The 14310-nt window shown below is 47.4% G+C and overlaps 1 protein-coding gene across 1 annotated transcript; it reads right to left on the minus strand.

Annotated features, from left to right (window-relative positions):
- Nucleotides 1-865: 865 nt before the first annotated feature.
- LOC138848580 (uncharacterized protein C2orf78-like) lies at nt 866-8702 on the minus strand. The gene is made up of 5 exons (XM_070068911.2): nt 8597-8702; nt 8437-8480; nt 7969-8041; nt 3564-4313; nt 866-2793 (listed from the first exon to the last, which is right to left on the minus strand). Exons 1-5 carry the CDS (start codon nt 8700-8702, stop codon nt 866-868), a joined length of 2901 nt encoding a protein of 966 aa, XP_069925012.2.
- Nucleotides 8703-14310: the final 5608 nt, after the last annotated feature.

The raw sequence follows: 14310 nt of genomic DNA on the forward strand, positions 1-14310 counted from the left end.
TTCAGTTTCTGATGCGGACTCCCACTGGGTTGCCTAGGCTACTGAATTGTAGCCATAGCTCTCCCCTTTTGTTATGTATATCCCGAGTGCAGCCTGCTCTTTGTCTCTTGCTGGCCTTTGCAAGGTTGGCAGAGAGAGAGAAACTTGTTTGTACCAGTACCCCCCGCACCTTTTTTTTTTTTTCCTTTTTTTTTCCTTCTCTCCTGTAGTCAGTCTGGTGAACTTTCCCACCTCAAAGCCCGTTTCCCTCTAGATTCTGTCCGCTGTTTCCCCGCCAATGTCTCCGGTTACTGAGCTCACCTCCCCTTCCAGCGGCGATGTGTGGACTCGGAGCCCTGGGCGTTCCCGCTCTCCTCGCTGGTGTCTGTGTGACATCCACTTCCCTTCCCGCACTGGCACGCAGACCCTGCAGCTCCCGCGGCTCGGCTTCCGCGCAGTGGGCAACCTTACTCTCCCAGTAGGTCCTCCAAGTCACAGCCACCAGACCCGGAAGAGTTTCCTCTGCAATTTTTTCCTGATCCTTTTTCTGAGGCTACCATAACTCCACTTTTATTAAACTAAATTTTCCCGGACTATCGGTGCACGCCCTCACTATTCCACCATCTTGGCTCCGCCCCTCAATTCCAATTTGAGTTCATACTTTCTTATGCAGTCTTAGAACACCACCTACACCAAAGAATAATCACAACTAACAGTGTCTCAAAACTCAAAAGACTTCTTTATTAATCATCTATAAATTAATTCTATTCTTTATTTCATTTTATTAATATATAAAAATATATATATGAATAGAGAAATTTGTATTTTGCTATAGGTATGTATATAGATGTGGAAAACCAAGTGCTATCAACAGTCTTAGTAACTCTTACACTGCATAGCCATAGTATCGAGAGATAGCCATCTCCTTTTCCCTCTCGATGAAAAACTGCAGTTTCCCCATAGAGGTGTATTTGGCAGCATTCTCACGCTGCTGTTGAGCCCGCCTCTTCAGAGCCTCTCGCTCTGGCCTCTGTTCTTCTGTGATGGGATCTGACACTACAGGCCCAAGAATATCAGGTTTCCTCCATGGAATTGGTTGGTGGCTGAAATCTTGGATGAGAAATGGGTTTTGAGGGTTGGGTGGTGACTGGAGCTTGGCCACAGCAGCAGAAACAGGCTCCCACTTGAGAGAAGTGTAAGATGATGTTTTGTTAGGTGCAGGCCTAGAGACAGCAGATGGAGGGATACTAGGCCGGGTAGGGTGCATCAAACCTGGTCGAGCTGCAATTGGCCGAGCTGGTCTGGCAGGATCCATGGAAGATGTGTTGGCAGGAGCTGCTTGGGGTGGACTGACTGTAGTAGGTTGAGCTGGATTAGTAGAAGCAGGCCGGGCAGGGTTCCCCAGAGTGGGCCGGTTTGAGGCAAGAGACAGTGGCCTCCGAGGAACAGGTCGAGGTTGAGGCTTACTGACATTGGGGAACGGCAGAGGTATCAACTTCACCTTTCCAGGTGGTGGCAGGTCATACACGGATGGAGATGCGCACCCTTTGTCAGCTTCACCATCCAGTTTCTGGGCACTGACTTGTGTTATCTCAGCACCTGCACCCTGCTGTGGGGTTGTCAGCAATGGTTTGATAGCTGAGGATGCACAGGGGTCTTTGATGTTGCTTGAATTTCCCAGGTTCCTGTAGGAAGAGAGGCCAGTTTTCTTATCGCTCTTCTTCCCCAGCGCATGGAAAACCTGCACAGACTCTAGCATGTGCATGCCTAGGCAGCTTCTAGGTTTTTTGAAGCTCTCTTGGGTAAGCTCAGGCGGATTTCTCTTCCTCTTTGTCTTGGGGACGGAGGGTTTGTCTTCTGCCTTGACTTTGCTCCCTGACTGCTTGCTCTCTTGAGCTTTTGTAGAGTTGTTTTCTCTGGTTCTTCTGGCCTTTGCTTGCCCATCGCACTTGGTTTTCCTGGACCTTCTAGATGCAGCTTTCTGAGGTTTGATGTTTGATTTGTTGGCCATATTCACAGGATCCCTGTCACAGGCTGCAGCACTGCAAGGAACCACTTCTCCCTCTAACAGGAACTCTGGGTCCTTTGGCTGGATTTTGGTTTTGCTACTACCATTGATCGGTTCAGCAGCTTTACGCTTTTTCTTCCTGACTACATCAGAGAGACCCTTTATGTCTCTTGAACTGTCCTGCACCTGAGGCACCTGAGTCCCTTGGATGTCTCCAGTATCTGTGGCATTGCTTGCCATGGGACCATTGGGTTGGTCAAGATCTTCCAAGGAACTGAAGATCTGGGGAAGGCAAATCTCCTCCACCAGTGTGGTAATGTCTGCAAAGCCATTGCTAGCCTCAGTCCCATCTTCCAGTAACCCTTGATCCTCAAGGCTGAGGTTATTTCCCAGAATGGCATTTGTAGGATCAGGCTGCTTCTGTGGGCAAACAGGGTTATCAACACAAGCCAGCAGCTGACCTCTATCAGGGATTTCCAAAGGGAGCAGTGGAAGATCTTGGTTTTCTGCTGGGTCCTGGAAGGCATCCAGTGGCTTGGAAAGCTTGGTTTTGATGTCACCCAAATTGATAGTCTCTGTTTTCTCCTGGCTTTGATCTAGAGGTAGTACCAAGAGATTCGTGGAACTCTGCAGTGGAACTATCTTTGAAATGTCCCCTGTCTCAGATGGTGAGTCACTGTCAAGTAGCTGGATATTTCTGCTCCTGCAGGACTTGGGGAATTCTTCACTTTGTGGCAGACAGGATGTCTGGCTTATAGGTTGCAATCCACGGGAAGAAGTCTCCATCCCTGGGAAATTTTCCATCACTGCAAAAGAATCAAGGAAGAAATCAGTCTGTGGTATTTGAGGCGCCCGCACTACATATCAGTGCAGAACCTAAGCACTTTCCAGCCAGTGGACATGGATATGACTAGATCTTCCTAAGGACAAAGGCAACAGAGAGTTAGTCCTTGGCCTAGTTGTCTCTAGTATCATCGTTTCCTTGGCTTTGTCTTCATTGGATCATTACAGCAAAAAAAGGGGAAGTGGTTTTAAAGAACAAAATGTTTCACAAAACCTAGCATTCTCATATTGGATGTTTGTTTTCTGTCCACTCTTCTAGGCAAATACGAGCACCTCCCACCACGGAGTAGGAGGAAGTGGAGCTCTTTCTCATGATTGATGCAAGCAACCAAAGATTCTGGGCCTGTGGGTTTTTTTTTTTTTTTTTTGACCGTGTCTCAGAACACATGATCTTAAATGGGGGGGAGGGGTCATTTGAGGAAACTAAAACTGTCATTCTGAAATTAAGAACTCTGAAATGCTTTACAAAGAGACTAAAGCAAGGGAGAATGGGAAGTGATGTGATGGTTTAGAGAAGCTGATCAGCTAAGGAAGTGAAAGTGTAGCATCCCTCAGTATGATCTTGGGCTTCTCTCGCATGTAGCATAGATTTCCCATCTAGATTACGTGTTCCTATACAGAGTTCAAAAGGGAGAGCACCGAGCAAGGGTAAGGGTTGAAGAGCCACCACTCTTGCTGCAGAGTTGATCTGCTTTTGACCTTATTCCTTTCCTGCCTAACTGTTTGCACTCACCTTGGAAACTTGTTCCTGTGATGGGTTGAGCAGGCACAGAGTAGTAGATTCCAGAGGTCGAGGCTGGTGGTGGGGCATCTGTGGGCTGAATCCTCTTGAGCACCATCACCATTTCTGGCTGAGGGGCAGACGCCACACTTCCCATGTATGTCACAGGGCCATAGGATTGCAGACAGGGGCCAAGTTCTCCAGAGAGCACATGCCCTACTGTGCCTTGATTATAGTAGTAGACCTGGCTTCCTTCTGCATATGGAAGGGACAGGCAGTTTCCCTGATTTGGAATCTGAGTTGCTGTCCCCTGATGCAGTGATGGATACAGAGGGACCATGGTATTGGCATCTGAAGTTTTGTTATATTGGGCTGTCATAGCCATGGAAGAAACACCAGTGTCCTGGTCAATGAGAGTTACAGTGAAGTCCTCGAGCGACGAGGACTTCTTTGCAGTGCGTCCTGTGATATTCCATTCAGAAATACCTGGGTAGGAGGCAGCAGAAGTGGAGATCTGGCTCTGGCCAGTAACTCCAGACAACAGAGTGGTGTTAGAATGTTGGCAAAGGTAGGCACTACCCATGAGTGGCTGGAAAGAGGTGGCAGCGGGTGGTGGCAGTAGCCAAGCCGAACCGACAGTTGGAGCAGACACTCTGGAGAAGTCGCAGACGCTTCCTGGTAGGGAAGCCGCAGTGCCTACCATGGGAATAGAGAGCTGCAGGGAATCTGCAGTCCCAAGTAGGGATGGATTTTGGAAATTTTCTGTAGGAAACAAGAGCGAGATGGGAAAATAGATGAAATTGATGAAATCTTAACATTATCTTAAGATTATTGTCCTCAGAAAGCATCTCGTACCATAGTCCTAACACAGGAAATTCAGACATTCATGATTGTCAATAAGTCCTAGAGCAGTTTTCTGCCCTTATGATGCACTTTGTTCATTGTGGATTGTTGTACAGGTGTGGGGCAGATTCAAGACATTCATCATTGCCTAGACTAGAAGCCGCCTTCTCCCTGCCCTTCTTTCCCTTGAGCCTGCCCCCCAGGTTTGACTCCTAAGGACTTCCTGGAGGTGAAGCATTGTAGAACGAGGAGGTCTCTGGAGAACTTCTAACACTCTCATTTTACCAGTGAGGAAAGTGAGGCTCCTCGAGATCAGATTGACTTACTGGAGTTCTCCCATTGTGTTAGGGTCACTGCCAGGTTACAGAACCAATTCCTGTTTCAGGACTCTGCAGATAAACACCTGAGCCTGGGAGAAGTGGAATTTGGAATGCAGGCATTTTTGGGTCCTTTGAAAAGTGGTTTCTTTGCAAACAGTACACTAGTGACCACTGTCCTCTTTGGTGCATTGTTGTGTTTGTGCAGGGCACCTGCCATTGCCTAGAATCTACACATAACCTAGTCCAGCTTGTTTTCCAGGGTTATTTTCTATCGTCTTCAAGCCTGCCCTCTGACCCCAGGTCAGAAGGACCTCCTAAGAGTCGTTATAGTCATAACAGTGATAATGAATGCATGAAAAGGCGATTTTTAATGTGATTTATGTTGATGAAGATATAGTAAGTTCTGGAAGGACAGATGAAAATCCTGAAAACATATAATATGACAGAACTGTAAAGAATATAAGGATATTTCAAAAAGTGCATGGAAAGTGAAAGGAAAAGATAAGATTCTTTGGTGCAAAATATTTTGACCTTTATGCATATGAAGGGTCTTGAAAAAGCTCATGGTAATGTATGCCATTAAGATACAATGTATGGATGTTAAATATTTCTGACACCACAGTAACTTAGTGTTTACAGGATCTGTTTGAAGTGCCCTCATATGTAGATATTAATGAGAATTGGAATAAATGACAAACAGCAAGGAATAGTAGATTACGACATGGTTCTGTCATCAAACCTGCAATAGTATGCAAGTGAATATTGTGTACTCTATTTTTAGTGAATACTATTTAACAAAAGCATCCTACTTTAGGTGATTTTTGAATAAATTTCTAACCAGCACATATAGAGAAAACATATCAATGAAAAAGTGTATAACAAGCAGCAGGATGCAGTGAATGTGTTTAAGTACCCATAATGTATGTGAACAAATACTTCATCAAAAACAAGTCCAAAACAGGTAGCCAAAAACTGAGTGTAAATAGATTCCTTTATTATGCTCATTCATATTACTCTGAATAGTCTCCAGTATGTAACAGATATCAATCTTATAGAAATAGAAATTTCAATAACTACAGCCATCTAAACACCCAACAAGAACACTGACGGTATCATGAAAATGTTTATATGTATGCTTGAAACCTGGATCCTTATCGTCTTCAGCCTATAGGAAAATGTCATCCCCAAAGCTTAGAAAAGACCGTAACTACCAAATAATTGTTTTAGAGAAATGTAAAACCAGAGGTGTGGGGCTCAACCTGTTACTTTTGTTTTTAGGTAGGTCTTTCACTTTTTGCTTAGTTCTAACAACAGTTAATGACTGTTAATCCTGTTAATCTGCAGGTACTCTGTTTTTGGAGGAAAATAATTATAAAGATGACAGACAGCCTTGACTTGAAATCTGTCACAGCTGGGGAATTTGTTCTCCTGTTGCAGAGTAGAGAATTTGCCCTTCTGCTGCAGAGGAGGATATATCATTTACAAAAATTTTTTTAAAGATTTATTTATTTATTTATTCATTTATTTATTTTTGACAGGCAGAGTGGACAGTGAGAGAGAGAGACAGAGAGAAAGGTCTTCCTTTGCCGTTGGTTCACCCTCCAATGGCCGGCGCGGCCAGCGCGCTGCGGCCGGCGCACTGCGCTGATTCGATGGCAGGAGCCAGGTGCTTCTCCTGGTCTCCCATGGGGTGCAGGGCCCAAGCACTTGGGCCATCCTCCACTGCACTCCCTGGCCACAGCAGAGAGCTGGCCTGGAAGAGGGGCCACCGGGACAGAATCCGGCGCCCTGACCAGGACTAGAACCCGGTGTGCCGGCGCCGCAAGGCGGAGGATTAGCCTAGTGAGCCACGGCGCCGGCCCTAAAAAATGTTTTTGATAATAGAAATAGACAGCAGTTTAAAAATCAGAATGAACAAGAACACTGAAAATCCCATTTCCCCCAGTCCCCAAGTTAACTGCTTTTAGTCAAGTTCCATGTTTGGAGGAAGCATCACTTCTAGTGCACATTTCTGATGTTCATTTTCAAAGCTGTCAGGTGTCTTCCATGTTCAAAGAGGCATGGGAAAAAAACAAAAACCAAACAACTGAGTATGCCTTTCTGAAAAGCTGCTTTCCCAGGGATTCTCAGTGCTAGCCTTGGTTTCCTTTCTGGTACATTAATGTAAGAATTTGCGCTGCTCTGAGTAAATTCCACCCTGTGCTCATTACTTTAAAATCTTATATCCTCCTCAACATTCCATGCCCAAAAGTCTCTTCTTTCCTTGAGAAATACTCTATGCTGCTCATCGCTATAATTCTTGAAATTTCCTTGTCGTCATTTTTGTCTTTCCTCCCTCTTCTCAACACCTGTTGTCCCAAAGTTCCTTTTCCTAGAATATCTGCCTATGTACAGGCCAGGCATCTCTATCCTCTCTCCCTATTTTCTGTTTTTAATCTATATTAAATAAAAAAAAAACCCAAAATATGTGAGTATTGCATTTTGAACAGAACTCAATTTGAAATACTATAGTTGAAATGTTTTTGGAGGGAGACTGTTAGAGTTGAAAAATCTTAGTGTATTTCGTTAGTTTTCTATATGTCCTGGATGTTTTTCCCTCTATTTCTGTTGAAACAAGCACTCTCAATTGACAGTCTCTGGTTTCATTTTCTATGTGTATACCCTTTAAGATTCAATATTAGAAAAAAGTGGGAAGGAGCCGGTGCCGTGGCTCACTTAGTTAATCCTCTGCCTGCGGTGTTGGCATCCCATATGAGTCTGGGTTTTAGTCCCAGTTGCTCCTCTTCTAGTCTAGCTCTCTGCTGTGGCTTGGGAGGGAAATGGAGGATTTTCCATGCACTTGGGCTCCTGCACCTGCATGGGAGCCCAGGAGGAAGCACCTGGCTCCTGGCTTTGGATCGGTGTAGCACTGGCCATAGCTGCCATTTGGGGAGTGAACCAACGGAAGGAAGACCTTTCTCTGTCTCTTTCTCTCACTGTCTAATTCTATCTGTCAGATAAAAAAAAAGAAAAGAGAGGGATTAGGGAGAATTAATTACTATCCTGATGTAGCAAATGAGGAAACAGGTGTTTTGGGAGAGTTGTGATTCGTCCAAAGTCACATAGCCAGTAACTGGTAAAGCCAAACTCGAAACTGAGTCTCCACGTTTCTAGTTCAATATTTAACCCCATCGTTCCAAGCTGTTTGGACTGTATTACTCAGTTTACATGGAAAAAACATGTAATGAAGAACTTTTAAAGGTTTCTTTTCTTACCTGACATGGTCAGGGACGAGGAAATATCAACGGTAGATATGAAGGTTGAAGAGACAATACAGAGGATGACTGGCTGGCTGGTGCCAGCGAGCACATGTGTCCAGTATGGAGGTCACTGGCTACTGGTCACTTGCGATGTTCCAAATTTGTTTACAGACAGCTCCATGGAAACCCCAAGATTCCACCAGGTGGTAGCAGGTTTGGTGGGAGAATGATGTCAGTAACATGCAGTTTAATGGTCTGAGGTGGCCAATAGGAAGGTCAGGATTCCCAGTGGGAAGAGGAGATTGGGTGGAGGGAATGGTGGACAGCTGTAGCGGCATCTTTAACAGAGCTATGGCAGTTGAACTCTGGGATGGTGAAATCCTGTAAAGACAGACTTCCCCAGCCACGCAGCTGTTAAACGGGGAAATCTTCTCAATGTTTCTCATACATGTTCATTAATGGAATCAATCAATGCTTACTTACTTTCTGTGTATTGTATATAGTGTCATACACATTTGTACAGTTTCCTGGGTTGGAGAGGAAGGGAAGGGAAGTCCAGATTGAGCGGTTATGGTGCTTCTGAAAGGATCTAGTTGATCTGATTAGTGAACTCCCTGGAGCTTTTAAAGACTAAAGGATTGACCCAGAGTTCCTTTGGCAACGTGGTTGAAGAGTAGAGTGAAGTTCACTGAGTGTGCCTTGTAGGGATGGTGTGGTCCAAGGCTGTTCCCTTGTGGTTTCTTCTCCATGAGTCCTAAGTTGCTTGGGCTTAGATGGGCCAAGTTGGACTTGCATCTTTCTTTGTCCCTTTCATCTTAGCCATTGTGTCTGGAACAAGACTTGTTCCTGTGGTCTTACATTTACAAATGTTACGTGTTGTCAGCTTGCAGAAGCAGGGGTCTTCTTTGGGAAGCAAGCACTGGAGAATAGTGACTGCCAGCCTGCCTTCTCCTAGCTAAAGGTAGTGGTTTTTTGCCTATGGTTTGCTGCCTCTGGTTCCTTGAGCTATGAAGGCATGCTGGCATTCTGTTCCTTTATATCTAAGAGGCATTTAGCATAACTTTTCTCAAATACGCTAATGCAGTGTGACAGTTACTGTAACCTCCTCCCCCTTATAAACAGCCACTGTAGAATCTTGGACCTCTAGGGTTCTGTCTGTCTGCTATGTTTCAGTGCAAGGGCAGACAAAATGAAGAGGAGACTAGTTAAAGAAAGAAGACATTAATGAAGAATAGGGCACAAAGTGAGGGGACAGGAGACAAGAGGTATCTGTGTATTTTTTGTGGGTTTTGTAAGAAACAGATTGGTATACTGTGGGGAGCAAACCGGACTAGACTGAGTTACTGGAATTAAGACTTATTCTATGTATCTGCTCTCCCACAATATGGCGCTGGGAGAGAAGTAAACAGCTTCCGCACAGCTGCCTCCAGTTCAACCAATTAACTGTAGGACTTGCTCCTGATTGGAGAGCAGCGTACTCGGCGTGTGGGCAGCCGAGTTGGGATTGGCGGAGGAGGACTATAAAGGAGGAGAGAGACGGCATGCACCAGGAACATCTAAGGGGAACATCTAGCTGAAGGAACACCTGTGCAGCCCCCGAGAAGAGCCGGCCGGCGATGTGCCGCTCCCCTGCGGAAGTGGGGAATGTGGCCAGGGGGAACTGCCCTTCCACGGAGGTGGAAGGGATAGTAGCCAACCCGGGAGGAACCAGCAGCAAACCCGGGGAGGGCCGAGCAGACGAAAGAACAGCGCAGGGTCCTGTGTTGCTCCTCCACGAAGACGGGGAGCGACATAATGGTGCCGTGACTCGGATATGAAGCCTAGGCAGGACTCTGTGTTGCTCCTCCACGAAGAGGGGGAGCGACATAATGGTGCCGTGACTCGGATATGAAGCCTAGGCAGGGTTCTGTGTCGTTCCCCCATGAAGACGGGGAGCGACATAATGGTGCCGTGACTCGGATAGGAAACATGACTCGGATTAGGAAACCTAGGACGGATAGGAAACTTAGGAGGGAAGAAACGGGAAGAAGCAGGAAAATACCGGAGAGAGAGACTAGCAAAGAGCCTAGGTGCCGGAAGAAGCTATTGAAAGCCTAGGCATAGACTCGGATATGGACTGTGGGAAAGAAGTTAGGATTGAAAGCGAAAGTGAAAGCTTTCATAGACTCGGATGCGGACTATGGCGGGGAAGCTAGGAGATTGAAAGCGAAAGTGAAACCTGGAGGAGGCTTGGACTCGGATATGGACTGTGGGAAAGAAGTTAGGATTTAAAGTGAAAGCAAGAAGAAACTTAGACTTAGATACGGACTGCAGGTTTAAAGTGAAAGTGAAACCTATAAGAAACTTAGACTTGGATACGGACTGTGGGGAGAGGCCAGGAGAAATGAGGGAGGAATATTGTTGGAAGAAAACTTAGGGAAACATACCGGGTAGAGAAAAATGTTAGGGAGGATGAAGCCGCGAGTGCAGGCCAAGCCATCTTGGAATTCTTCAAGTCAGCCCGGGGAGCAAGAGGCGAAGATCTGGAACCAGAAGCAGAGACGTGGGCCGCCAGGTTGGAATTCGCCAGGTTAGTCCGGGGAACTTGGACTGAATGCCGGTGGTGGCGGAAACATTCGCGGAAGCCGCTGCGTGCAGAGAGAGCACGGGGCGTGAATAGATGGGGAACGCGGGGCTGGCGCGAGGCCGTGGTGCGGGCGCGAAGTGCGTGGAGACCGCGGAGCGTTCGCGCAGAGCCGGGAACCCGCCGGCGGGGCGAGGCGCCGGGAAGCCGCGCAGAGCCGGGAACCCGCCAGCGGGGCGAGGCGCCGGGAAGCCGCGCAGAGCCAGGAACCCGCCGGCGGGGCGAGGCGCCGGGAAGCCGCGCAGAGCCGTGAAGCTGCCGCGGGGCGAGGTGCCAAGAAGCTGCCGCGGGGCGAGGTGCCGAGAAGCTGCCGCGGGGCGAGGTGCCGAGAAGCTGCCGCGGGGCGAGGTGCCGAGAAGCTGCCGCGGGGCGAGGTGCCGAGAAGCAGCCTCGGGGCGAGCGCCGCCGGGAAGCCGCAGGGATAAGAGAAACAGAAGTTTAGAAGTAGAATGAGAGAAATAGGAATGCTGGAAGATAGAAGTGGAGTGGGAGAAATAGGAATGCCCGGAGATAGAGAAATAGAGAAATAGAAAGGCCTCCCCACAACATGGCAATGAGAGAGCTTGGATTCGGTCTGCCTGATTAGGGAAGTGGTGAGCACCTGCGGGCGGCTAGCAGCTTATGCGCCGCAGGTCACTGAAGACAGGCACGTTATCAACACCAATAAGTCACCCCACAACATGGCAATGAGAGAGCTTGGATTCGGTCTGCCTGATTAGGCGATAAGCACCAGCAGGCAGCTCGACCAGAGTATGAGCTGCAGGTCACCGAAGATAGGCACGAACCAACACTAATAAGTCTCCCCCACAATACGGCAATGAGAAGGCTTGGATTCGGTTTGCCTGATTGTTAGGGCTTGTAAGCCCCTGCAGGCAGAGCAGAGCATGCGCTGCAGGGCACCGAACACAGGCACGCATCAGCGCCTAAAAACCTCCTCACAATGGCGAAGAGAGGACCCGGATTCAGTTTTCCTGATTGATAGGACTTGTAAGAGCCTGTGGCAACTCTAGCAAGTAGAGCAGAGTGTGTGCCGCGGGACACCGAAGACAGGCGCGTATCAACGTCAAATAATAAAAAGAAAGGGGGATCTGTGGGGAGCAAACCGGACTAGACTGAGTTACTGGAATTAAGACTTATTCTATGTATCTGCTCTCCCACAATATGGCGCTGGGAGAGAAGTAAACAGCTTCCGCACAGCTGCCTCCAGTTCAACCAATTAACTGTAGGACTTGCTCCTGATTGGAGAGCAGCGTACTCGGCGTGTGGGCAGCCGAGTTGGGATTGGCGGAGGAGGACTATAAAGGAGGAGAGAGACGGCATGCACCAGGAACATCTAAGGGGAACATCTAGCTGAAGGAACACCTGTGCAGCCCCCGAGAAGAGCCGGCCGGCGATGTGCCGCTCCCCTGCGGAAGTGGGGAATGTGGCCAGGGGGAACTGCCCTTCCACGGAGGTGGAAGGGATAGTAGCCAACCCGGGAGGAACCAGCAGCAAACCCGGGGAGGGCCGAGCAGACGAAAGAACAGCGCAGGGTCCTGTGTTGCTCCTCCACGAAGAGGGGGAGCGACAGTATACTTTGGCTATATTTTGTATTAGGAGAAGAGATGATTCAATATATATATTTTTAAATATAGCTGAGGGGCTGGCAGTGAGGTACAGCGGGTTAAGCCACTGATGGCAATGTCTGCATCCCAAATCAGAGTTTTGGTTCAACTCCTAGCGCCTCTGTTTCCAACCATCTCTCCTCTAATGCTTCTTGGGATGCAGCAGGCTATGAGTCAAATACTCAGGTCCTTGACACTCAGAGGGGAGACCTAGAAAGAGTTCTGAACTCCTGGCTTCAGCCTGGCCCAGCCCTTGCTGTTGTAGCTATTTAGGGAGTGAACCAGTAGGTAGAAGATCTCTGTGTATTTCTCTCTCTCTTGCTCTGACTTTCAAATAAGGTGAAAATAAGCTTTTAAATATTCATAGTGTATACTTGGTGCACTAATAAACTGACCTTGAAGAATAATAAAATGTAATTGTGGAGTATAGAAATTCTCATGAATTCTGTACACTGAGATAAATATCTTAAATGTGTTTGCTGATATCATTTTATGTCCTGTTAACCTCATTCATGTCATCCATTAGTGCTTGCAGAATATAGATGTCTATTAAGGGTTCCAGATGTTTTTCTAAGTGCTCTTTTTTCCTTGTCTTTTTTTTTTAAGATTTATTTATTTTATTTGAAAGAGTTACAGAAATGGAGAGTCAAGGCAGAGAGAGAGGTCTTCCATCCACTGATTCACCCCCCAAATGGCCACAACAGCCAGCGTAGGCCAGGCCAAAGCCAGGAGACAGGAGTTTCCTCGGGGTCTCCCACGAGGATGCAGTGGCCCAAGGACTTGTGCCATCTTCTGCTGCTTTCTCAGGCGCATTAGCAGGCAGCTGGATTGGAAGTGGAGCAGCCGGGACTAGAACTGGTGCCCATATGGATGGTGGATCTCCAGACAGCAGCTTTACTGCTGACTCACAGTGTCAGTCCCCTTGGCTTATTTTTTTCTAAAGATTTATTGATTTATTGGAAAGTCAGAGTTACAGAGAGAGAGGAGAGGCAGAGAGAGAGAGAGAGAGAAGTCTTCCACCTGCTAGGTCACTCCCCAATTGCCTACAACGGCCAAGCAGCCAGGAGCCTCTTCTGGGTGTCCCAAGTGGGTGCAGGAGCCCAAACACTTGAACCATCTTCTACTGCTTTCCCAGGCCTTAGCAGAGAGCTGGATCGGAATTGGAGCAGGCGGGTCTCGAACCATCACCCTTATGGGATGCCGGTGCTTCTGGCCAGGGCGTTAACCAGCTGTGCCACAGCAAGGCCCTGTCCTCTTGGCTTATTTTTAAGGAAACCACCATTGTAAGACACATCACATGTATTTATTGTATTTTAAGTATTTATTTATTTAATTGAAAGGCCCTATGAATGAAGAAGAGAGGAAGAGAAGACAAAGACAGCAAGATATCTTTGATTCTCTGGTTCACACCCCAAATGGCTGCAACAGCCAAGTCTGGAGCAGACTGCCACGTGGGTGGAAGGGACCCCAGCACTTAGGTCTTCTGTTGCTTTCCCAGGTGCATCAGGAGGGAGCTGGATAGCAAGTGGAGTAAAGAGAACTCTAACTGGCACTTGGATATCGTATGCTGGCACTGTAGGCAGCAGGTGAACACACAGTGCCATAGGCTGGCTAATTATACAAGTACACATATATACACACACACACACGATTATTCAAGTTTCTGCAATAGCATTTGTGCAATCAAGAAAAGAAATACAGTATACAAAATATAACATGGACAATCCTTGAAATCATTATGCTAAGCGAGAGAATTCAATACCAAAGGCCATACATTGTACATTTCTATCTATATGAGCTACCTAGAAAGGCAAAGCCATAGAAATTGGATAGGGCCGGAGAGGGGAGAGCGTGGGGGAGTGACTACTAATGGGTGGAGAGTTTCTATTTTCAGAGCTCAAAATGTTATGGAGTAGGGGCTGGTGCTGTGGTATATCGGGTAAAACTACCGCCTTTAGTGCCAGCATCCCATATGGGCACTGGTTCGAGTACCGGCTGCTCCATTTCAGCTCTCTGCTATGGCCAGGTCTCCCACCCGGGTGTAGGGGCCCAAGTACTTGGGTCACCTTCCATTGCTTTCCCAGGCACATTAGCAGGGAGCTGTATGGGAAGTTTAGCAGTTGGAACATG

The sequence above is a fragment of the Oryctolagus cuniculus genome, chromosome 2 (assembly GCF_051225735.1).
Source record: "Oryctolagus cuniculus isolate XC-2025 breed Fujian yellow rabbit chromosome 2, ASM5122573v1, whole genome shotgun sequence".
NCBI lineage: Eukaryota > Metazoa > Chordata > Mammalia > Lagomorpha > Leporidae > Oryctolagus > Oryctolagus cuniculus.

Excerpts from the sequence above, each read along its gene's own strand:
- LOC138848580 (XM_070068911.2), bottom strand. The coding sequence starts at position 8,702 with ATGGAGAAGAAACCACAAGGGAACAGCCTTGGACCACACCATCCCTAC. Across the intron at positions 8,481-8,596 it reads CGTTGCCAAAGGAACTCTGG|GAAACTGTACAAATGTGTAT; the intron begins GTCAATCCTTTA and ends TCTCCAACCCAG. Across the intron at positions 2,794-3,563 it reads CACAGGAACAAGTTTCCAAG|TGATGGAAAATTTCCCAGGG; the intron begins GTGAGTGCAAAC and ends ATTCTTTTGCAG.